The 25,361-nt window shown below is 35.5% G+C and overlaps 1 protein-coding gene across 1 annotated transcript in view; it reads right to left on the bottom strand.

Moving 5' to 3' along the window:
* LOC112469032 (nesprin-1-like) overlaps positions 1 to 25,361 on the bottom strand; it is a 134,027-nt gene that overhangs the window by 58,683 nt on the left and 49,983 nt on the right. Inside the window, 11 exon segments of the mRNA XM_025049483.1 lie at positions 1,514 to 1,648; positions 1,984 to 2,148; positions 2,440 to 2,598; positions 4,748 to 4,921; positions 6,645 to 6,788; positions 7,826 to 7,978; positions 8,439 to 8,603; positions 10,305 to 10,507; positions 11,299 to 11,395; positions 16,443 to 16,611; positions 17,137 to 17,249. Of these exon segments, the coding sequence (XP_024905251.1) occupies positions 1,514 to 1,648; positions 1,984 to 2,148; positions 2,440 to 2,598; positions 4,748 to 4,921; positions 6,645 to 6,788; positions 7,826 to 7,978; positions 8,439 to 8,603; positions 10,305 to 10,507; positions 11,299 to 11,395; positions 16,443 to 16,611; positions 17,137 to 17,249 (1,677 nt within the window).

Raw genomic sequence — 25,361 nt, 5'->3', positions numbered from 1 at the left:
ATTAGGACAATGAGCAAGCCGGCTCTCAACAACATGAAACTCTGTGTTCTTTTTGATATAAGCATAAGCTTCATCATTATCTTTAGTCCAAGAATTTATTAATTTTAGTTAACTTGTATCTTGTAGCATTTAAAAGATTACTTTTAAGATAAAATACTAAGATAATTGATGAGAAAAATGAGTTAAGACTATAGAAAGACTAGGATTCATTATATCCGAGAGAGCTTAATGTGTGTGTGGGTGAATGCGTAAAACAAAATACAGCTTTCAATTATAGATTCTATTCCATTTATGATATATTATATTTATGACATATTAAGCTTCAAAGATATCTTTATAAGCTTAGATTTCTCTAAAACTTTCTTTTTTAATTTTCAAATTTAGTTAGTAAAAGATATATTTCTTTAACTACGGTTTTCCCATGCATAGGGCTGATTTCTTTTAGCCTACGTTACTAAGATTAAAAATGAAAATCCAGAAAGTAACATAACCTATTGGAGAGTTATGTATTGCATGACTCCTTCGAATAATGCATATGAAATTTGCGGCTCGATATGACCTCATGGTGGCACTTGTTAACCTGTTGCCAGAGCAGGCTTCCTCCAGTTTGGAGGAAGACAGGCTTCGAGGGATCTCCATCCTGTTACAACCGTTTTCCCTGACATGCGGATTTTGAAGCTGGCTTCCATGTGACAGGCCCAGCACAGGACACTCGAGTGCAACTAAGCCGAAAGGATCCTCCATCCCCCACGTCACACTCTCCTGCTTTCTCTCCTCCAGTTACGACTGCTTCACCCTCAGCCCCCTCCTCCCAGACCTCTGCTTCTTTAACTTACCAGCTCAGAACGGATCACTTGATTTGCTTGTTTCCAATCTCCAAGTGGGCCCGCCTCTCCCCTTTCGAAGTTTTACTAAACAGATTACTTATACTTTTCTGGACTTATTATATATCACGTTTTTATTATTCATGACTAATTATCTCTCCTACCAGACTCTAAGCTTTCTGGGGAAAAGGATTACGTTTTGTTCAGAATTGAATCCTTAACCAATAATTGTTTTAATTTATGGTTTTAGATAACAATCGAAACCAGATGGTAAAATCCTTGAAAACGACAAATATGTATATGTGTAAATTACGTTGGATATAATTTCAGTAGTATACCTAACATAATTTACTCAGATAGGAAGAGTTCACTAAATGTTGCTGAATATGTTAAATGCCTTCATCATTCCTGTCTCCTCCCCGCCAAAAAAAGAAAATCAGGAAAGAAAAAGAGTACTTTTAAGTAATGCGATAACATTGCTATTACTAACAAATAGAAATAACAAAATTATATCATATTTCATCAAGTTTTATTCAAGTTTAGTTTTTTGTTTTTTTGTTTTTTTAATGGGAGAAGTAGCTATGGTGACTTTCCATGAATTTCTAAATTTCTCTTGCAGTCGAACCTTGACACCCTCATGCTCTCTGCCATTATCCATGACACCGTGTTCCCGTTATGTCCCAACTCACCTTCCACTGTTTGTGGAGCTTTCTAACAGCTTCCTGCAGCCCTCGCTGTTCCTGCTCAGGGAGAATGTCGGTGAGCTCGTCACAAGCTTTCAGGAAAGCATTGAGCACCCTCTGATCCAGCTGACTGAAAAACTCCTGGCATGGAGAGGGGTACCATGGTTAGGAGTGTTGGGCGGAATGAGGGCAGCTTCAGGCACAGTATGGTGAAGCAGTCGCGCCTCTAAACAAGCGCCTTAGCTGTTCAAACCTGCCGGGTAACTACTGTTTTGTTTGGTTTTGTTTTTCCAGGAATGAACTATAATCATTTAGAGTATGAGTTAGATGCCACCACATCGGAAATTCAGTTACGACTTTTAATTTTTAGGAAAAAAATATTTTCAGTTTTCAAATTTGGCAGAACATTCTAGAAAATCAGTGGGAGATCCTAAAATCTTGATTCCATAATGAAGGAGCTCTAGGGATGAACTCACAGTGTGTTTCTTCAGGAGGTCTTCCGGATTCCCCTTTTCCTCCAGGCCTTCCCGTGCCATCTGCAGCACCTTCTCCAACTCTGCTCGAGACTCCTCAAATTTCTTCATCAGGCGACTGTTGGTTTCCACATGTTTCTTCCAATCTCCAGTTTTCTTTACCATATTCTTGATTTAAAAAGCAATCATAAGGTGATGCTGCTTTCTCATTATTGAAAGTATTATTTCTTTCCAAAAAACACTTGGAAGGAATACGTTTCATTATGATGAGAATAATCAACCCCTTTTAATATTAATTAAACATTAGAGAAAGAGGAAGTAAAAATATTGGTGTCCAAACACTAGTAAGTGAGGTATTTAGCAAGAGTGCAAGCATGAACAGCGATGATTTGGTATCTTTTTTATTTTTTAATTTATATGTTCCCTCATTCACATCTTTAAAGAGGGGAGAGAACTTACCTGAAAGGCAACATGAACATCTGCAATCTGCCTCTGTAACTTTGTCTGATCAAAATGCTTTAACACATTGCTCGAGGTCACAAACTTTTGAACACTTTGACTGCCTTTCTCGATTTGTGTCATGGTTTTCTTACAGCTTTCTTGACAAGCTAACAGTTCCTACGGAAAAGGAAACCCACAACAATGGTATTTAAAAGGGTAAGGATGAGAAAGAGTAAACATTACAAAATAATAATAACAGTGTTAGATAGCTGTTAGGCTTTTAACCAGTAATAAGTAAAATCAAAAGTATAAAGAAGTATTTCTTTCCAGAATTTTAAACGATCACTGAAGTCAGGGCTTTTTATATAAAAGACACTTAAATGTCACATGTTTTGAGATTTTAAAAATATTTCATGCCCATCTTTCAATATTAATGACAGAGAGTGACGGAGCATCAAAATTTTTATTTGTCTAGTGCCTGCATTTCTCCAACCAACTAATAGGCCCATGATTTACTGAGTGAACAGTAGTGAAGTCAATCTCCATATTACGTCTTAATCTGACCGAATTTAACACCAATGCACATTACACCTTGCTGAGTCAGACAGAGCAGATTATGTATTATTTGTGTGTCCTAGAATGTACAACATCTGAATTCCTAAGGTTCACGAGCTATATCAACCTCATTAATAAATGGCGGCCCCCAGATTCTAACCACGAAAGGCAGCAGATCAATGGGCCTGGGAGGACTCGTAACTGTCACACATTTGCAGGACGAGAAGCAATGGTGACATAGACCTTTCCACCTCTGAGTCATAACCTGGCATTACAGTGATTTCTGACGTTGATAGCATGGAAATTATCCAGCCCAGCCCAGGGCAGACAGTAAATTTTTGACTTGAATCCACACCATTTGCATTTCAACATCCTCAGCTGCTTTGGAAAAATGTTTCGAAAAGGCTCATTTGGGTATCAGTTTTGGTAATCTAGATGTAAATATCAAGAGTGGGGTTATCGTTTTGTTTTGACAAAACAGAACAAGGACATACTTTTCTTTGTGAAGATTTAGGAAGATATTATTAAATGTTATTAATATTTACAATAATAATAATTAAAATATTAAATATTTTCATTGTGGAAGGATTCTTTGATGACAATTTATAGCAATTTGGGAATGTAAGAAATGGCACGATGACTCCAAATGAGAAACACTGTTTATCTAATATGATGAGAGCCCATTGGAATAATATTAACAAATATTAATTGGAATAGGGTTTGGTGGTATAATCATTGGGTCTTTATAATCAACAATAATAATAATCACAATCATTTACAGAATACGTATCATGTGTGATCTTGTGTGCTAGTCACACTATAGACTATGTAATCTCTACAACAAGCTCTCAACTCTGGTATTATCACCTCCATTTTAAAGTGAGGAAATAAAAGCTAATTAAGGCTTTGCAATGTGTGGTATCAGACCTAAGATCCGAATACCTGTCTGACTCACTTCAAATACTCTCTGTTCTTTCTGCTAAGTGATGCTACCTTCCTTTTATGATTCTGTTTCAATTAATGCAGAGGCAAACCTTTCGCCCTTTAGTTTCACCCTCCTCTTATGGATCAGTTCATTTCTAATAAACTAACTAATCAGGTCAATTAACTGCAACTCAGTAAGAGGCTGTTCTGCATACAGAGATGCTTACTAAAAATGATACAAATAAAAGTGACTATCACTTCCAGAATTTTATGGTTTTGTAAGAAGACTTAGTCCTAGAAGAAAAGATCTCATAAGACACAGTTTATAAACACTAGATGGAAATGAAATGCAATTACCTATTTTTCTATATATCTAAATATATAAAATTTAAAAATGATAAAATCTATCTCTATATAAACTGCTTACTAAAAATGATACAAATAAAAGTGACTATCACTTCCAGAATTTTATGGTTTTGTAAGAAGACCTAGTCCTAGAAGAAAAGATCTCATAAGACACAGCTTATAAACACTAGATGGAAATGAAATGCAATTACCTATTTTTCTATATATCTAAATATATAAAATTTAAAAATTATAAAATCTATCTGTATATAAACTTATAGATAGATGATAGATGATAGATATATAGAAATACTTTTTTTATTTTATCTGTAGTAGATAGGGCTTTTATCTTTGGACAAGATTTATTTTTGTTTTGAGTTGCTAGTACTATTCTAGAAAAATGTTTTTTGTCCTAATGGATTTCTATCACTTTGAGCACTACCTCAATCTTATTACACATGCTTTAAAATAACTATATCTCCTGAAAGGGACTTTTTCTTACCTGATGTTTTTGTTTAAAAAGAGCACTAGATTGTGCTTCATGCTCAAGGATGGTCATAATTTCATTGATTTTCCCAAGTGAGTCATAAAAGAACGTCATCTGCTTTTCTAAATCCTCCAACGGTGTCGACAGTTGTTGACACTCATAAAGGAGTGGGGAGTAACGTTCTTTGACCTTTAAAAACACAAAGACAAAAATTCTACTAAAAGCCATTAAATGCCACAAGCTCAGGACACTGTTCTTAGCTCTCAGGGACATTTTCTTTAGTGATATGGTCATTCTGTGCTTACAGATCTCCAAAGACATTTTTTAAATGACATTTCCTATGTATTGCTAAATTTTGATACCACTGAAATAGATGACACAGAGATATCTCATAAAAATTCATCTCATCTAGTCCACCTCAATAGCACTTTCTCATCAAAACAATGATGTTAGTGAACCAGATGGCATCGAATTCTACTCCATAAACTGTGCAATGTATCTTCACTTTGGCTTCGAAATCTGATGTAAGATAATCATGAATTATATTATCTAGAGTAACCTATGCCTCCAACTTTATTTTCAAGAACTCTGCTGCTTGAACTCTTAACTCCAGACACACTTACAAACTTGTCAGCTTCTTCTTCCCAGGCAGACTTGTTGAACAATCTTCCTACCTCCCTGGAGGTCCATGCTTAGCTACTCCCTGCCCATCTACATCCTACTCATCCCCAGCTCTCCTGTCACATATCAATTTATTCACCAAGGTTCCCACACTAGGGGACATCTCCCTAGTCTGGACCAGCCCGGCTCTCACTTTCTACTTGTCTTTTAAAAAATGGTGTCACCCTGTACACCTGGATTGTCTTTATTTTCACCATGAGGCCAACAGTTCCTAGAGACCACCGGAGCTACAACGTGAGTGCCGCCTTTAGGTTGTAACCCAGGACCACTCAAGTCTCCAAGAACTTTTTGCCCTTCCTCACTTTACTTAGAGTAGCTCCCAAAGTATTATTAAAATTTTTGGGAATCAAGGAAGAAAGAAAATTGAGTACTTGTTAGTAGATCATTCTTCCCCCCAGCCCGCCCCACTTAAATTATAAATATTCTCATGCTCTCAGATACATTGCCTGAAGGAAAATCTCATCAAAAGAAAGCTATTGATCCACTGCAACAAGGCTTCGCTAAAATTATTCTGAACAAAATGAAGAGAATCTGCTAACACGTATGCATAAAAATCAGTTACCTAATAAATGAGTCACTCAATCTAAGTGGACTGTGCAAACAATGCCATCTTCATAAAATTCAACTTTACATGAAAAAAAAAAAAAATCCCAGTAGAACTTCCAAAGCTCTTAAGGAAAATTCCTAAATAGGATAGAAAAGACTGCTGGCTGATGCATGTTAGTTACTGAGTTAGTTCCCTGCACAGAAGTGGCATAAATGTGTAAATTTTCAGTCTATGGAGAGCTCTGTGAGATGAAGTAGGCAGACTTTCCACTGCATTGTGGCACTGCAAGCAGAAAGCAGCATAAATACTTTTAGAGTAAAGGTATATCAAAGAAATCTCAATTAAAGGGCGCGTGGGGTTCTTTCTCATTTAAATGTGCGATCTCTTCCTCCCCGCTCCTCTTCTTTTAGCCCCCTCTTTGCTTCATCACATTTAATTGGCCCCCTGTCCCCACTGTTGAAATATAGCTACTAGTACTTTTAAAGTAACAGAAGTAATATTTGATATCAGCCCATAGTTTCATTTTTTTAAACTTATAACAAGGTTGCTAAATGTCAACGTTACTAAATTAAAACCCCAATAAGAATCAAAAGCATGATTTGTTAACAGGAAAACAATCTGCCCACGTGATGAGGAGGTGTAGATCAGCAGAAGGCAGTGTTGGTCCTGCACAGGATGTCCCACCTTGGTTAGCTGCTCTTTGAGCCCCGACATGGTTGCAAACATTTCATTAGCTTCTTCTTGGGAGCTCTCTTTGGTAATGAGCTGTGCTGTCTTTGTGATTATTTTGTATTGAGCATCCATCACAGGTACCCTCTGCTCAATATCCTGCATGAATAATTGAACGAGCTAAATTAACACATGGTACATTTCCTTTTAATTTTAGGATTCCACAGAAGGCTAGACAAAAATCAGTTTGTACTGTATAAAATTCTATACTTATAATAAACTTTTGGAGATTCCAGTTATTGCTTTCTTTCGTTACTAATATATTATATTTTGGTAATATTGTATAAATAAATAAAAGTTTTCCTTTAAAAGTAACCATAAATCCATAAGTTAACATAAAGCTAAGCTCCACACTTTCATCGTATATGTGTTAATGTAGTATACAAACATTATATTAGTAAATGCATGTTAATAATTTGGGGCAATTCCTCTGGCTTTAAATATTAAATAACCTACTTTTTCTTAAAATATAACACACTGTCATTGCAGAAAACTTATAAATCAAAGATAATAGGATAAAGGAAATTTAAATTACTTACAGTCCTCTCACACAGTAATAACCAGAGCTAACAACCCATCATTATATCATTAATGGTTTATCCTGTGTGTGTTTACACCCTTTTTTTATTTTTTAGTTAAAAAAAAAAGGATGATACTATTTCGTTGCTCTTCTCACTTAATAGTATATTGGGAAAGTTTTCTATGCTATTAAATATTCTTTCACTACTTCATTTTGAGAACTGCGGTGTATCCAAAATGCGTAAATAGCACAATTCATTTAGTAAATCCTTAATGGTCGGAGGCATTTATGTTGAAGTGTTATCATGAATGCCTCCTGTTCTCTCCTAGTGCTTTATAATGTGGTTGTAGAAAAATATTTCCAAATTGAAAAACTATTTTGAAGTTACTATATGGTCAAAACATATTTAAAAAATTCAAACAGATTTTTTTATTTGAATATAATTTTTTTAAAAATTTGAGTTGCGAGTCAGGATATTCCCACATGTCAAAATGATGCCCAGGAGACATAGAAAGAGCTTTGCAGTGAGCTTGGCAGTGACCCGAATAACTTCATTGGTCTTTATTTTCACAATAGAATAGGTTTTTCACTTTATGGTCCAGAAACACCGCCTCACCTCCAACTCTTGAATTAATAACTTGACATTCATGAAAGAGACTTCTAAAGGCTCAGAAAGTTTCCTGTGGGCTTCAGTTGAAAAGTCAGACAAGGTAGTAATGCAGTCTGTGTATTCTTTCTTCATTCTGTCCACCTCATCGGCTCGAGCATACTGTTAAGAAAGGGAGGAGGGCCACACTGAAAGTCATTAGGCCAAGACTCTGGAAGCCTATGAGCTTAACGTCTACATACTCTCTGGAATTGTGACATGATACGAAAGACTCTAATTTCCAATTCTTATTTTAGATACACTTGAAGTGATTCCAATTACCACGAAAAATAAAAAAGGAACGAGCATAGAAGTGCAGAATTATGATGTGAAACACGAATCGTCCCATATACATAGGCCTCACATGGCAATATAATTCTTAATCAAACTGTACATGTCTGTAATGTCCCTCTATTATAAGTAGAAAAGAATAAAGGACCAAACATAAACATAACAGTTTAAACACATCTGTGCTCTGCCTTAATAAGCTCATGCTATAACAATAAAGCAGTCTCTAAACAGACTGTTTATCACATTTATAACACATGCACATTTTCAGCATAGTTAGATCCGAAAGACATACTTGCTTGACTTCCATAAACAACTCTCTCCATCGTCCATTTAGCAATAATAATTGCTGCTTAAGATCACGGGAAACCACCTCATCACATGTTTCAATTAGAAAATTGCCAGCATCGTTCATAGCAGTGTGTTGCTGTATCCAATGAGGCAAATTTCGAAAGAAATCCTAAACAATAAACAATGCACATTGTTGTAAACCACAAACCAAATTTCGTAAAGGGTATGAAAATGACTAGACTAAGAGAAATATCTTTGTTCCAAAATTTGTGCACATTTTAAGGTAAATCCTAAATCTCTTTCAAAACGCAAATTGTTAATGAAGAGGTCAAAAATAGGACTTAAAATGCTGAATGTCTTTTTATAAGACCATCTGTGCCTTATCTCTTGCTGAAGACAAAAATAAAAGTAACCATTTTCTGTTATTTTGTAAATGAAATAACTGAATTTCTGATAAAAGTAACCATTTTCTGTTATTTTGTAAATGAAATAACTGAGTGTAAGGGACTTGTACATACATAGTCTTCAGGCTAGTAAATACCAGTGCCGGAATCATATAAAAGACATACTATTTTAGGAAAACATAGAGCCACCTTAAAAAAATTGTAAACAAATGTTTGACCTGTTACTTCTGATTTTAAAATCTGAATACGGTACATCAAGATATTAACAAGTGGAGATAAATTATTAAAGAAAAAAAATTTTTAATTAAATATCTGGGCCAAGAACACTTACTCTAATAACATCCTCTTACTTGTTTAAGGTTACGCAATGGGCAGTGAATCAGTTTCCACCTGATTTCAAGTTAAGTGCCTGTGTGCATGTGTGCGTGTACACACACACCACGGTAAAAACCAGGGATAACAAAAGATAATTCAAAATCCATTTCATAAGCTATGTGTGGGAGGACTTCCTCCATAAATAGATGAGAACACTCCTGTTTCTGGCAGTTTTGTTTTCTTGGATGAAATTAACACATATGACATCTACTAGGGCAGTGCACTGCTGGTCTAATCAGAAAAGCCCAAATCCGTATGAGTATATAATCCTCATCACTCTCAGCTACACGAGAATATTTAACCTAAATGAAATATAAAATAGTAAAACATTTAAAAATTATATATCTGCCTGTATAACACAATAATAGATGAACCAGTCTTGGTGGAAAGCAGTAATTCTAATGCATATACTATACTTCTTAATGAGAGCCTGGCATTTTTAATATCTTTTACATAAAAAGGAAAAATGTCAGGCTGCCATTAAGAAATACGTAATCAGAGATCATTCTATATCATTCTATTTTTAATGTGACATTAAAGTAAAAATAACTTTTGCACACACACATATACAATTGTAATTAGAGGAGGAAAAATATCACTCGTACTCAGAATGAGACCCTTGACTGAGAGTTGTTAAAATCCAAAAAAGAACATCCAAACAGACAAAAGTGTGGTGACCCATCTGTTCCGCTGGTGTACGCCATCACACAGATTCAGTACTACGCCAGCCAAAGCTATTTTCATCTTAAATTGGGAAATCCTCCGAGGCTGGTGCCCTGGGCACGCCCTCTCAAGTATAGACCTTACTGTGAGTATAGCGCCCTCTGCTGTCCACTGGGTTTGGCCGCCCCTTCCAGAATACAAAATCAATAACTGACCTGATCAGATAGGGAACTCTTTTAACTTTTATAAAGCAATGTATTTCTTAGTCTAAAATAATTTAATAACCTGAAAGTGCAACAGTGCAGGCAAAGTCAAGATTCTTGAATCAAATCTGCAAATATATAACACTCCCCAGAGAACTACGCTGTGAAAGTCTCTTATTTTTAAATGGACGTGTGCTTGTTTCCTTTCGTAAGAAGGAATCTTACCTTTTTGGCATGTTCTGATTGATTCAGCATTTTTTCAGCATCCTCTAGCCAGGCCTGAAGACTAGCCACGGTATCGCCATATCGGTCCCAGCTGGCGATTACTTCTTCCAGCATGCTCCGCACACTTCTCACCTCTACTGAGAGGTTCCTCCACTGCGCGGTGGTTTCACTCATGAATTTCATCACATTCTCAGCTTCTTCCACTGAAACAGATCAAAGTGCAGTCCTTCTTGCATATCCTAAATCCGCCATACCAATTTTTTCTAGGGCCTATACGTGGGGGTGCACTTATAATTCTTCTTTAGATCATAAATTTAACAGATGCCATGTTAGAATTTAATTCAGTGAATGCTGGGAATGTGTTGTACCTTATTCGCAGGTACTTATAAAGATGAAATATGATATATGTTTAAAGTTCTTGATAGATGAGATGCAATAAATGATATATTTTTTCACATTCGAGATACACTTGGTAGATAGACACATGTAGAGTACTGGTCACGATGCTAGAGTTCATTTTAAGCAAACGTGGCATATTTACAAATTGAAACAAACATATTTTACAACTTGTGTCTTTACACTAACTGAAGTTTTCATTTATTTAAAAATATTCAAGTTAGTCGATTTTTGAATTGAAAATAGGTCGGATAATTGCAATTTGAATTGAAAATAGGTCGGATAATTGCAATTTGAATTGAAAATAGGTCGGATAATTGCAATTTGAATTGAAAATAGGTCGGATAATTGCAATTTGAATTGAAAATAGGTCGGATAATTGCAATTTAGAAAATGAATGCTTATTTTGCTCTCCCTTAGAATATCACACAAACACATACACACACATGTACGATTATGCAGGCTAGGTGCTGCACAGCCAGGGGGAGTGAATCCAATGTTTTCTCCAGTGGCATGGTCACACATACATTCCACAGAGAAAAAAATGATTTGATCGTACTGTATTCAACATGGCAACGGATTCTGACATGAGTTTTACCTGAACCATCAGCTTTGACGTACATCTCAGCCGTCTCTTTCAAGATCTGGTATGTCACTTCATATTGTTCGAAGAACTTGCTGTTTTCTATAAAGGCCTAGAAAAGGGAGAATGGTTAGAAGATAACAAATACTGGCTTATGTTGAAATACCAAAGTCAGTTTTCTTCAGTATGTGGATATATTACCCGAATTTACCAACCTTGCTCTTCTTAAAAATATCAATTAATTCAACGGCCATAAATAACTTGATTATTCTGAAATTTTCATTGTTTCCATGCTTTTTATTTTAATTCACAATAGTATTTTATTTCTTCTCCACCCAAAGGTTTGTTATTAGAAGTTGCCCCAGAAAACTTGGAGTTAACATTGAGAAAGTATTAAATTTGGAAGAATATTGTCAAATGTCTCACTGTATTTTAGCAGTGGAATTCTGTTGCTATTTGAACAGTAATTCTAGTGAATGATGGCTCTGAGAAACTTCAGATTATAAATAAATGGCACATAGCACAAACACTTTTCGTAAAATAAAAAGTAAGTACAAAAATGTTTACAGGTAGAAAAATATTAAATAATCACACATTCTATCCATGTTATCCATGGTCTCCTATTTCCATTTCCTAGTATAAAAATTACAGATAAGACAAATCTATACCTAGATCAGAATGTAACTTACATATATAATAGAGTTGCTATGAGCAAATGGATAGTATAAAATTGAGAAGAAACAAAAAAAAGTCCTTAGGTAAGTTTTGTTATTATTAACTCCATGAACTATGAAACAACTCCTGTTTCAAAGATTATTCCTACTTCTCTAAAGCAGAAAATTAATGTAATTATAGGTAACAACATATCACCAAAAGCTCCTTAATTTCTTTTAATAGCATAATTAGTTCTTATGATTTGAAGCCACTAAAATACTTGATATGTGTCGTTATTAAAAAATCCAAAATTCGTCTTCAAAAACCAGCTGCAGTTCTGAATAGCACGCTGATGAATGCTTGTGTGCAGATGCAAACTATTCATAGGGCAATTTCATAGGCATTCCTAGACCTTATTGATAAATGTTCATCATATTTCAAGGTAACATTTTTGAATTACGTATATAATACACTTCATATCATTTTATGTGTATAAAGCATTAACTTATGTATCAACTATTCTCCAGAGAATTAGTGAAGAGAGAAGGGTGTGAGTTACTTGGAATAAAGGGTTCCATGATCGATACTTTATTCAATAACTTTAATAGGCTTCATTATTTTTGTATGAGAATAAAGTAAGCCCATAATAGAGAGTAATTTACTATCATTTAAACTTTGAGTAATTTAACCAAACAAGCAAGTCATGATTTGATCAAAAGTGGAAAATGAAACCTAACGTTCAAGACATCATAAGAAATTGAAGAGATAAATATATTTGGGAAAGTTTAAAAAATAGTCTACATTAAGTTTTGGCACAAATTTCATGAAGCTAATGGAAAAACGATTGTTCTGAGTGTCAATTAGGAAATTGTGTACTGGTCAGAAATATGCTTTTGTTAGAGTAATTTATAAATTTATTATGAGTTAAAAAGAGAAAAGTTTATTTACAGTTTCATTTTTGGTCCAAGGGAGAAATAGATGTTTTAAGAATATTATAAATATTGTAAGGATTCATTAAAGTATTTCTGAACTTTCCTATGAGGAAAACTAGGCAATTAATTTTTAAAGAAAGATATCTTATTGTTTATTTTAATTTTTAATTGTTTCATTTCTTTTCTTTTTTTCCCCTGAATATTGACTAAGTCCATTTAGTAACATAAATTATTTTGTCTCTTAGAATCACTTTAGTAGTAATACTGCTAAATCTCCTTTTTGCTATGAGATATCTAGATACAATCTCTCAGAAGAATGCAAAAGTGAACACAAATGTATGTTTAAAAAAATAGTGACAGGATTAATTTATTTCTTTCAAAATAAGGCTTACATTTGGCTATCAAGTTCAACCAATAAGCCATGTTATCAAGAGACTTTTAAAGTTGGTGGCACTTCAAGAAAAACAAGATACCTCTCTGTGTCACTAGATTCAAAGTCTTAGTGGAAAAGAATATATTCCTACTCTCACAAGATAAATACAGATATTATAAATAAAAAGCTCATCAATTTTACTCAAAGGGAGCTAAACCAGATAATTTAAGATTTTAAAAATCAACTTCGAGTGTTTTCATCAGAATTGCCTATTTACATTAATAAAATAATTACAAATAATAAAATAAACGTTCCTATTACTTATGTTGCATTCACAGAGTCCACAATTCCAAGAGCTCTTCTTTTCTTTTATGTGAAAGAAAGAAACGTTATCATATTTTTTTCCACAGTAAAACTGAAGCAAGTGTTAACTAACAATCATGTCAAGAACAATTCTGACAGGATGAACCAAACTGATCATGTTCTGATTTACATGACAGTATGTAATCTCTTATCAGTAGCAAGTGGCCTAAGTTAATTAGTAAGCATTTGTAAAGTATTTTTCAAGAATTCTTTAAGAACTTATCAACTGCATATCATAGCACCTTGTACAAAAAGTAGTAGGAAGTACATTATCTAATTCTCTAACTCTTAAAAAAAAAGTATCTTTTTTTTCAGATGAATAAGATCGAATTGAGAGTTCAGACTAAGGAAAAGATAATTATAGAACCTTTATATCCTGAATATTACTTTGGTCATTAAATGATGTAGCAGCATATGGCTCATTACAATAATTTTTTTTTAGAAACCAAGCGAAGGATTGCATTTAAGAAACTGATTTATGATTTCATTTGAAAATTACCATGCTCTTTGAAATAGTCTATTCTAAAGAGAGTGATTTCCTTGAAAACTCAAAAAGGATGAGAGGGGCTCTATGGAGTATGAGATAGAAGAAAAACAATATGTATCAGTCTTTATTCCTGAGAAAAATCCCTGTTATTCTATTATTGCTGTTTGTTGTTGTTGTTAAGTTTGGGAAAGACTAAGTCTTCTAGAAATTAAATCATTTATAAAGTCACATGAGTGGTAAGTAGTTGAGCCATGTGACCAGTGGCCAGGCCTCCATCATCTCCTCCACCTCACCTACTCTGCCCTGATACCATCCTGCCTGTAACAGGAATAACAGCAACTTTCAGGCTAGAGTACTGAAGTGTAAAATATTGTCAAATATGGACCAACATTCAATGGAATTAATGAGTTAATGTGAGCTATGTTCTTTAGTTTACTAAGCTACAAGAGATCATTTTAATGATTTAGTCTTTTAAGTTTTGGTTTTTTTTTTTTAAATCTTTTTCACAGCTAATTTTGTTAGACAGCAAAGTTCAGAACTTAAGCATAGGGCTTTTGAGTCAGAAAGATGTGGATTCAAATTCTGACTCCTGCTTCTTATCAACTGGGCCATCAGGGCATGTGACCTGAGCTCAAAGACTCCATTTCCTCAGTAAAATAATATGAAAATGCCCAGCCCACGGGGTCATCCCTGGGATGGAAGATGAACCATACAAAAGACTTAGCACATGAGAAACATTCAATATCCTCCAATATTCAAACTACTGAACAAAAAAATACCTGAAAATCCTGTTTGGAAATGAAACATGAGCAATAAATAGGTATTTTTCACCAGGCGATAAGAATATTAGGAAATGTTCATTAAAACCTGCTATATTTGTAGAGTAAGTAGAAATTTTACAAATAATTTTGAGTTAAGGAAGAGTTTAACAGTTTGGTGAACTTCTCTTTCCTTTATGGAGTAGGCAGAATATACTTTTTTTTTTCCTTCCATTAGTACCAACTCTCTACTTACATATCCTATCTTTGAGAAGTTCAAAGAGAATTAATAAAATCATTGTGTTGCAATATTAACCTGGTGCATTTCAGTCTGATTGGCCATCCTTAAATAGCTACAACAAAGATGGATTCGCATGATTATCTACTGAGCTCAGAGTGTATCATTTGATATGACTAAACCCGAAAATATAAATGCATATCTATATTTAATATTTAAAAGACTAATGTAATCGCTGGAACTTAAAAATTCGGATTTTGCATTACACTCCAAAATAATTAAAAATGAATAAGGGAACAAAAACCAGATTTCACATTTTTGGACAATTGTTTCTGAGATGACTGAAGTAAATCTAGAGAGAAATTTTACTATAAACTTATCAAATCTTTTTTTTTTTTTGAAATGCATGTTCATTTATCACTTAGTAAATGAAATTAAAATGTAGCAAAATACATTATGGTTCTAGGATGCCTCGGTAAGGACATGGTTTAAATAAGTATTCAATCACACCTGTTACAGAGTCTCTGTGACTGGTCAGAATAGAAATGGGCTTATATTTTAAATTTATTAATTTATCATTTAGAATTTTTGCTTAAACATAAATGAAATAATACAGGACTGAAATGCAATAACGATAGTAATTTTGCAAGCAAATTTGTATTGCTAATAAATTTGGGGGGGTATGTGGTTAACTAAGAGAAATAAACTGCCTTTAATAATTATAATTATCTAATTACATGTAAATGGAAACTGCTAATTACAGAACAACCTAATCCTTTTATTAATACAGGGCAACTGTTCTATGTACATGCAGGATTATCGATGCTGATAACCCAAAATATAAGATGATTTTTAAAAATAAAATTGATACAGGGACTTACAAGACAAAATTTTACTTATCCTGAGTGCACACAAGTAGCAATGAAGCTCAGAGAATACATGCTGGACAAAATCTAAAAAAATAGTTTAGAATAATTGACAATTGTTCTAAACTACTTGTGATTGGATTTTAGAAGACATGAAGATAATCTTTAAGTGTTTTAACTCTGTTTCAAGGGTGAGCTCACAATCACAGTGTGGGTATGCCATGCAAAAACTTTTTTTTTAAGCTATCAAGTCAGCCACAGTGATTCAGTATGATTAATGTGGCAAAACCTTCTATATTTCCAAAGAATATAGTTGTGTATTTCAGATTGTGGTGAAAAGCTCACAAACCTATCAAACCCATTTAACGCGCTGGTATCTTCCTATTTAAATTCAGCATTAAAATGCCAGTGTCGGATTAACTGCTGGATATTAAAGGCTAAATTCACAGGTCCTCTCATTCCTCTGTCAAAGCATCAGGGGGACTTACGATGTAGTTTTGCAGAAGCAGCTCCACCGACTCTCTCCTCCCATACTTGATGATCCAAGACTTCAGCTTTGACTCTGCAAGAACCAGCAGTGAGAGCAGACGGTACTTTAATTCTAGAAATTCCATTTTCATTAAGTGTAGTTCTGATGTGGAGGAAACAAAATGAAACCTAGAAATAAAACACCGAGAATTTACAGAATGTAACTAATGGTAACAGAACATTGCTTACTTAACCTGTTATGCCATCACGAGCTCTTCTAAACTCTGGCTGATCAACCACTATTTGGAGATCTGATTCCTTTTCTAGTTCTGGGTTTAAAGGCAAATCATTATTGATTGAAGTTTTTGATTTAGTTCTTTCCTCTGCCAACGCATCTCTCATCTGTTTCTTTTATAAGCTGTTTTTGCAATATTACATAATGTTCCTCTCAGTACTGAATAAAAATACAGCCTCTGAAGAAACCATTTCTGTGATTTCCAGGCTCTGGGTACATTCGTGCTTACTCTTTTCAATTAATACTATATTAGGATGGTAGCATTCTTAAGCATGTGTTACAGGAGCTCAAATTTATTGTATCAAATGTAAGCATTTCTGTAAGAAAAAAATCAATTTATTAAAAAGAAAAGCAAAGAGAAAAGCACCACCAAGCATTTTAAAAAGAGAGACTTCATTTAAAGCCAGACGTTCTCTTACCTCTCAGCCATGTCCTCTAATTGGTCATGTGGCACTGGGATCCCGTTGACAGACCTGGTCCGGTAGATTTCATGGAAGGCTCTTTTGTGGGCATCTGTGTTTTGAAGCAGATCCTGAGATACAATTTAAAAAAAATAAAAAAATGTGGCAACATGTTCATAGGAGGCTAAGAAGCATAATTTTCAGCCTGTACCGATGAGTCAGTGTATTCAACAATTTGATCCTGCTGCCACATCCATATGTGGCTTGGTGCCTATCAACGGCTTTTACCTTGTACAGGAGCCCGGGGCTTGTCTCTAAGGCCCCGTGCTAGAGCCACATTTAATAATTATGGCATCTTTAAACACACATGACACTTGCACAGCGATGCATTAACACATTTTAAAGGTACATGGTCCAAAGGAAAATGTAATTACCGCTATAAACAATGGATTGGAATTTTTCTCCTTCCTTGAATTTTTGATAGGTTGCTTTTTAAAAGCTTAAAACTAAGCCCAACTAATTTAACCCTTTAATGGTAAAAAAAAATTAGACTCTATTTTTATTTCATTTTGAATGCATGCAGACTTTCATAAAGTGATATTTGCTTGCTAGCTAAAGAAAGTCAATTATATTACCATGTATTATGAAAATACCCTTAGAAGAGTTCAGTCAAGCACAGCACAAGGAATGCCCCACAGATATCATATGTGAAGTTTATAAATATTTTTGTAGACTGTATTGACCTTGGCAATTTGAGTAATTTATTTAGATTAATTTGAATCTCCCTTGATTTGTTTTCTGAGTTTTTCACTGTCAACAGACTTATTTACATAAAAACTTACATGAATTTCACAAGTCCTAGCCAAGAGAGAGGTGGAAGGAGATTCCTGTCATATTTTCTAGACCTTAATTTGTTTCTCAGTAGCAGAATAAATACGCAACAGTTTATCACTCACTGAAAAGTAAGACACATTAGCCCACCAGAATGATGCATTTAAATTAATATTGTTTCTCTCACATGAGGATTTAGTGAATTGGAGAAAATAAAAGCAAAAATCATCCTAAAGCCATATGAGAAACACTTGATAAAAGGAAAAAAAATGAAGGCTTTCATATTAATTAAAAAGTTAAAGTCAAACGTGTTTGTTCAGATAATTGAAATTAATTGTCGGGGGGTGGGGTGCCATTATATTTTACATTGTAAAAAAGCCAGGGCCAAACTGTTTATGCCCTGTTATATTTTGCTATGAACTACGTTTTGAGCTGCTTTAAATCTCTAGGTAACTGCACAGATACTCACAAGTCACTCTTGCCCATAAAGAGGGCACTTCGTGCAGCCAAGCTGGTCAGGAGGACAGAGGACTGTCCTAGAGCTGCTAATGACTGTGCATATTTTAGTCAATGTCCGCCTCCTTTCTGTCACCCAGACACATTGCTATGGTGACCGATGTTGGCTGAGACTTCCCGAGGTGACTGCAGGGCGAACTCAGAACAGCATCACACACAGCTCGATGGATTGGAATTTTTCTCCTTCCTTGAATTTTTGATAGGTTGCTTTTTAAAAGCTTAAAACTAAGCCCAACTAATTTAACCCTTTAATGGTAAAAAAAAATTAGACTCTATTTTTATTTCATTTTGAATGCATGCAGACTTTCATAAAGTGATATTTGCTTGCTAGCTAAAGAAAGTCAATTATATTACCATGTATTATGAAAATACCCTTAGAAGAGTTCAGTCAAGCACAGCACAAGGAATGCCCCACAGATATCATGTGTGAAGTTTATAAATATTTTTGTAGACTGTATTGACCTTGGCAATTTGAGTAATTTATTTAGATTAATTTGAATCTCCCTTGATTTGTTTTCTGAGTTTTTCACTGTCAACAGACTTATTTACATAAAAACTTACATGAATTTCACAAGTCCTAGCCAAGAGAGAGGTGGAAGGAGATTCCTGTCATATTTTCTAGACCTTAATTTGTTTCTCAGTAGCAGAATAAATACGCAACAGTTTATCACTCACTGAAAAGTAAGACACATTAGCCCACCAGAATGATGCATTTAAATTAATATTGTTTCTCTCACATGAGGATTTAGTGAATTGGAGAAAATAAAAGCAAAAATCATCCTAAAGCCATATGAGAAACACTTGATAAAAGGAAAAAAATGAAGGCTTTCATATTAATTAAAAAGTTAAAGTCAAACATGTTTGTTCAGATAATTGAAATTAATTGTCGGGGGGTGGGGTGCCATTATATTTTACATTGTAAAAAAGCCAGGGCCAAACTGTTTATGCCCTGTTATATTTTGCTATGAACTACATTTTGAGCTGCTTTAAATCTCTAGGTAACTGCACAGATACTCACAAGTCACTCTTGCCCATAAAGAGGGCACTTCGTGCAGCCAAGCTGGTCAGGAGGACAGAGGACTGTCCTGGAGCGGCTACTGACTGTGCATATTTTAGTCAATGTCCGCCTCCTTTCTGTCACCCAGACACATTGCTATGGTGACCGATGTTGGCTGAGACTTCCCGAGGTGACTGCAGGGCGAACTCAGAACAGCATCACACCCAGCTCGGCTGTGTGCGTGCCACTATGTGCTAACACATGGGTGAGCCTGTGGCTGTGTTGGAACACCTAAAAGTTCATTTGCCTTCTAAGAAGCTTTCCCTATTGTAGTTTTAAACATTTAGTTCATTAAAAAAAAATAATCTTGGCAAGATATCAAAACAGAAACATATGATAGAACTACAGCCGGCATGATGTCACTAGGTCCGCTGGAAAGGCGGTCTCGCCATGAACCAGCCAGATGCTGAGCATGGCATTGCACTTCCACTGGTGAGCTCACGGGGAATAAGTGAAATCTTTTAGGTCTCCCACTCTCAGTAAAGCATGACTCTGAACTGGACCCCAGACCTGTGAGCACAAACAAAGTGAAAAAGCTGATTGCCCCAAGCAAATATCTACTCTACCTTTGCTGCAGGAGATTTTTGTCTTAGAACTTAAATAAGGTGAGAATAATACTGAAGCAGAGATGCCTACACTTAGCCAGAACCTTCGAGGAGGACTGACGTGGGCCTCGTTGATAGCAAATGCAAACAGGAGGAAGAGTGCAAAAATCGCCAAACGCAGGATACAAGCTAACCATTCCAATTTTGTTAAGTATCTATGACATAATTTCAAGGATAACCACACTATACAACCATTCAAACCAAGAATGAGAAATACAAACAAACGGAATGAGAAAAATAAGCAAACAAATGAACAAACAAATAAAAACCCCTCAAATCAACTTATAAATAGCAAGAAGGTAGGGGAGGAAAGTAAGTAAATAAGATAAATAAAAAGCAAAGAGTCAGAAGGTAGAAATGAATACAACTATATCAATAATTATAAATAAATGAGAACAGAATGTAAATTCACTAATTAAAAGGCAGAGATTGTCAGATCAGACAAACTAATAAAATAGAACCAAATAAAACAGAACCAACTACTTCTTACAAGAGATTCACCTAAACATTAAGAACATGGATAGGTTAAAATTAATGGAGTGGAAAACAACAGGCAGGCAAATACTACTGAAAAGAAGCTCGTATAAGTATATTAATATCAGACAATATAGATTTCATAACAGAAATTATTATTAACTCTTTAATAATGAAACTTTCTATTTACCAGAAGATATATTAAGTTTGAACTTGAACATACTCAGTAAGCCTCATAATATATAAAACAAAAACTTAACGAATTTCAGGGAGAAACTGACAAATTCCCATGGCAGTGGGAGTTAACGACATACCTCTCCCGGGGACTGAGATAGAGCGAAGGGGACAACTGGGATGGCATATGGCATGTTAGGGGTGGGAGAGGGAACAGGAGGAGAAGGGGCTGCAGATCGGTGGGCCTCATGGGCCTTTTTAAGAATTTTTGGTGTTTATTTTGAGTAGATGGAAGACAGTGGAGAGTTTGGAGCAGAAGGGTGAAATGAACTCAACTGCATTTTAAAAAGATCATCATGGCCATTCTACTGAACATACCCTGCCCTGATACACGGCCTCCCTTGACTTCTAAGACAACGCAGTAACTGGATTCCCTCCCTCACTGACTGTTCTTTCTCACAGTCTTTGGTTGGTTCATCTTCTCTTTGATCTCCTCACATTGGATTCCCTCAGGGCTCAGTTCTTGATCCTTTTTTCTTCCTTGTCTACATTTCTTTATTTAATTTCTCTAGTCTCAAAGCTTTAGAAATCCTTCTTTATGCCAATGATTCTGAATATTTATCTCTAGCCTATCCCCCTGTCTTAAGCTTGTTTCTTTTTCTTACTCCATTGCGTATATCCACTTGAATGCAAAAAGGTCTCATACTTACTATGCCCCAAATTGAACTTTTGATCTTTCCTTTCAAACCTGCTTCATTGATTTTCCATCTTAACTGATGAAAACATCATTTTCCAATTGCTCAGTCCACAAATCAATAGTGTCATGTGTGATTCCTCTTTCTTCACAATCAATATCTAATGCTGAAAATCTTCACTGTCCTCAAAATATATTCAGACTTTGACCAATGCTTATCATCTCTACCGCTACCATCCTGATTTTTGTCACTACCTGGATTATTTAGACTGATTAATTGGTTCTTACCTTTTATCCCTAACTCCATCTATTCTCACACAGCAGCTAGAGTGACAGTATTTAAAAAAGTGATAATATAATTCTTCTGGGAAGAAAACTGATGGGCAAAGATGATTAGGATATGACAGAGGAAATCAACAATGCCCAAAATGCAGTTAAGTGAGAAGGTGTAAAGAAACATTACGTAAAAATAGGGGCTTAGCTATAGGCACAGAAAAGATTACCAAAAATATAAAAGAGAATATTTTGAACAATTTTATGCCAATAATCTTGAAAACTTGGTCAAATGGACACATTCTTAGGAAGTATGAATATGCAATACTGACCCACTTAAAAATTTGGAAGCCCGAATACTTCTAAAACCATTTTTAGGAGCTGAGGATATAAGAGTGAAAAAACAAACAATAATCCTTGCCCTTATGGAGTTGACAATAACAGTGTAAAATGTCAAGCAATAAATAAGATAAATAATTAAAGTAGTAGTTAGGATGAAGATAAATGCTTAAGAGAAAATTTTAATAAGGAAGCGGGGAAAGGGTTGTAATTTCAAAGGGGTGGCCAAGAATGTATTGACTAAGAGGTGACTTTTCGATAAAGGCCCAAAGGAGATGAAGAAGCACATAATGGGAAGATCAGTGGCAGAATGTTTCAGGTGAAGGGGAGAGAACATTCCAGAATGATGGCAAGGGCAAAGGTGAGAATGTGCTTGCCTGTTTGATGTCATCTTTTCACTGACTACCCTATTTAAAATTGTAACACTATCTAATACTTTCTGCCTTTTTACCTTCTAGTCTAACACCTATCTATTAAGTTTACTATTTCGTATCTTCCTTGTCCCACTATCAGGTAAGTTATATAAGGGTAGGGATTTTTGTCTGTTTTGTTTATAGGGTGCATCACAAATGGCGAGAACACTGCTTTTCACAGGATAAATATTTGTGGAAAGACTAAGAAAGATTAGAAAGGCACAGCTAGAGATAGGAGAAAAACTAGGAAACCAAACGAAGAAAGAGTTTCAAGGATGGAGGAATAATTACGTAAAACGATTCTGCTAGGAGAAGTAACATGAGGACTGAGAATCAGCCATTGAGTGAAGATCAAAGATAACTGTCCTTGAGAAGGACAGTATTGCTAGGAAAAACTTGATTGCAATGGGTTCTGGGAAGAATGGGGGAAGAGAAATTTGAAACCAAAATGAAAGCATAGACAACTCTTTCAAAGAGCTTTGCTGTGGTAAAAGGAAAGAGAAAATGAACACTAGCTGGAAGGGGAAGTATGGTTAAGAAAGAGACTTTTGAGATGAGAGAAATAACAGCCTACTTTATACAGAAGGGGGAAATCCAGCAGAGAGAGAAAAAAATAAGAAGGAAAGGCCTACAAGAATTGTCCTTTGGAAAAGAGCAGGGAGGGTGGGACCCAGTGCATGTGTGGCAGGGGTGGCCTTAGCTCAGAGCAGATGGTTCATCCATAGTAACAGAACTGAGGATGGAGTATTTGGCACAGATGCATGTAGGTGGGCTGAGGTGATAGTGGGGGCTGATGGAAATTCTTTTTTGACTGCTTCTATTTTCTCAGAGAAATAGGAAGCAGTGTCATCAGCTAAGAGTAAGGATAGGGGAGGAGGTGTGGAAGGCTTGAGGAGACAAGGTATAAAAGAGTTGTCCCAGAAATGAAGTGGAAATGGCCTCGGGAAATGCCTTTGGAATACCAGGCAGCATTAAGGGCCCACTGGGGTTAGTCATCATGCCTGGGAGGGTGTTTATCTCTAGCCCTTGTCAGCTGCGTCCATTTAGGCAGGAAGCAGGCAGAGAGTTGGTTTTAACTAGGGCTGTGTTTTAACCAGGAGAGTAGAGCAAAGTGAGACATGGACAAGGGGTGACTTTAATGACTGAGCATTGGATTTAAGCAGAGTACAAGGGGAACGGATGGTGTAGAAAGGATGCGAGGCAGTGGAATGGCAGTAGGATCGATCGAATATAGGGCACAGAGGAAATGAAGATTTGGAGTTGGGGAAGTTTGGTTGGCCAGTGAGATGCTTGAGGAAGAGAGTGTGGAGGGTTCCGGTTACTGGCGATAACAAGTTCCAGTCTGTGCCTACGCAGTGATCACTGGGAGAGAAGAGGTCAAGAAACTGAGAGGCCAGGATATTGGGAAGCTCATCTATGAGTTAGTGAAGTTATTAAGAATAACGGCATGTGTTGTCATCCCGGAAATAAAGTCTTCAAGAAAGGGAGGAAAGTGATCCAGCTGGACTGCTAACTGCGGTAAGGATGGGTAGAGTCTGAATGACGACTGTCGTGATTTCTTAAGACCGAAAGCCTTGCTTTGTCAAACAATACTACTAATAAAAACTAAGTTTAATCACTCTACATGTATCACACACAATAGTTTTGTGGGCACATTTAAAGCTTAGTGCCTAAAAAGAAAACTTGGAGAATCAGCTATGTGACCTTGGGCAAGGCACATGACCTTTCTCTGCCTAAAGGTTACTTATTTGCGAAATGAGAATAATACCTATTAATATCCTGAATGTCAAGTGCTTAGCAAAATTAAGTACTTAGGACTGAAACATGGCTAAATCTCAGTTATAGTTAGCTGTGATTGTTGTGATCTTTCTAGGTAACTGAGCAGTAGGGTATCTGAAAAACAGAAAACATAATAGAGGTGTTCCTTTTTTCCAAAATAAGTATATTGCTATCTACATGTAAGTTAATTTTTAAAAAATAATGAAAAACATTGGTAGACCCACGCATAAAGTGAACTTCATGAAAAAATATATTTTAAAATTTATCTGAATTCCATTTTTAAAAACTGCTTATGTATTAAGTAATGAAAGATTGTCATGTAGTATATTTTTTAAAAAGATGGGGAAAATGCAGAAAGAATTCTAGATCTTAATAGCATATTTAACTTTTCATGACATGAGCCATAATTATTTTTAGACTGGGATGGGAAGATATTCTCAAACATTCTGGCTCATGTATTGATGACTCTTCTATTGTGCTTTATTAATTTATTGCATTTTCAAAGTAAGCCCAATATATCAGAAGAAAGTAGTGAAACCAAATTGATGGGCTGCTTTTTCTGTTAATGAGGAAATCTAGAATTTTAGTTACCTTAACCACGACTCAAATTTCTCACATCACCAAAGCTTAGCTTATTATAGGCACCTAATAAATATATTTTGAATAAATAAAAATTGATCTTACAATTGACAATTACATCGTTTTATAACTCTACTACTTTAAGTACTGGTGCCCAGACCTAGTAAACATTCCTACCTCAGTGAAAAGACCATTCTAGAGATTTGCCTTGAACTTGGTCTTAGCCCCTACCTGCCTTGGCTCGCTTCCTGTCATCTTCTCTTTGCATTCCCTAGCATGCAGTCCAGTCCCTTCTGGTTTTCAGTCTCAGATAACCATCATCTCTGACTCCAACCCCTCGCCTTCTCCCCACTCCACTTCATTTCTGGCTGCACACTTAGTGACTGGCGTGGGGTCTCTCACTCCAGGGAGCCAGAAGTGTCAGGACGAGCCTTGAATCATAGAATCGCTGAGACACACGGTCAGCATGCACATTATCCAATTTAGACTTATTCCCCATCAGGGGCTGG

Source organism: Pteropus alecto, unplaced genomic scaffold (genome assembly GCF_000325575.1).
Source record: "Pteropus alecto unplaced genomic scaffold, ASM32557v1 scaffold176, whole genome shotgun sequence".
NCBI lineage: Eukaryota > Metazoa > Chordata > Mammalia > Chiroptera > Pteropodidae > Pteropus > Pteropus alecto.
Note: the sequence above shows the minus strand (reverse complement) of the source record. Positions and strands in the feature narration are given on the sequence as shown.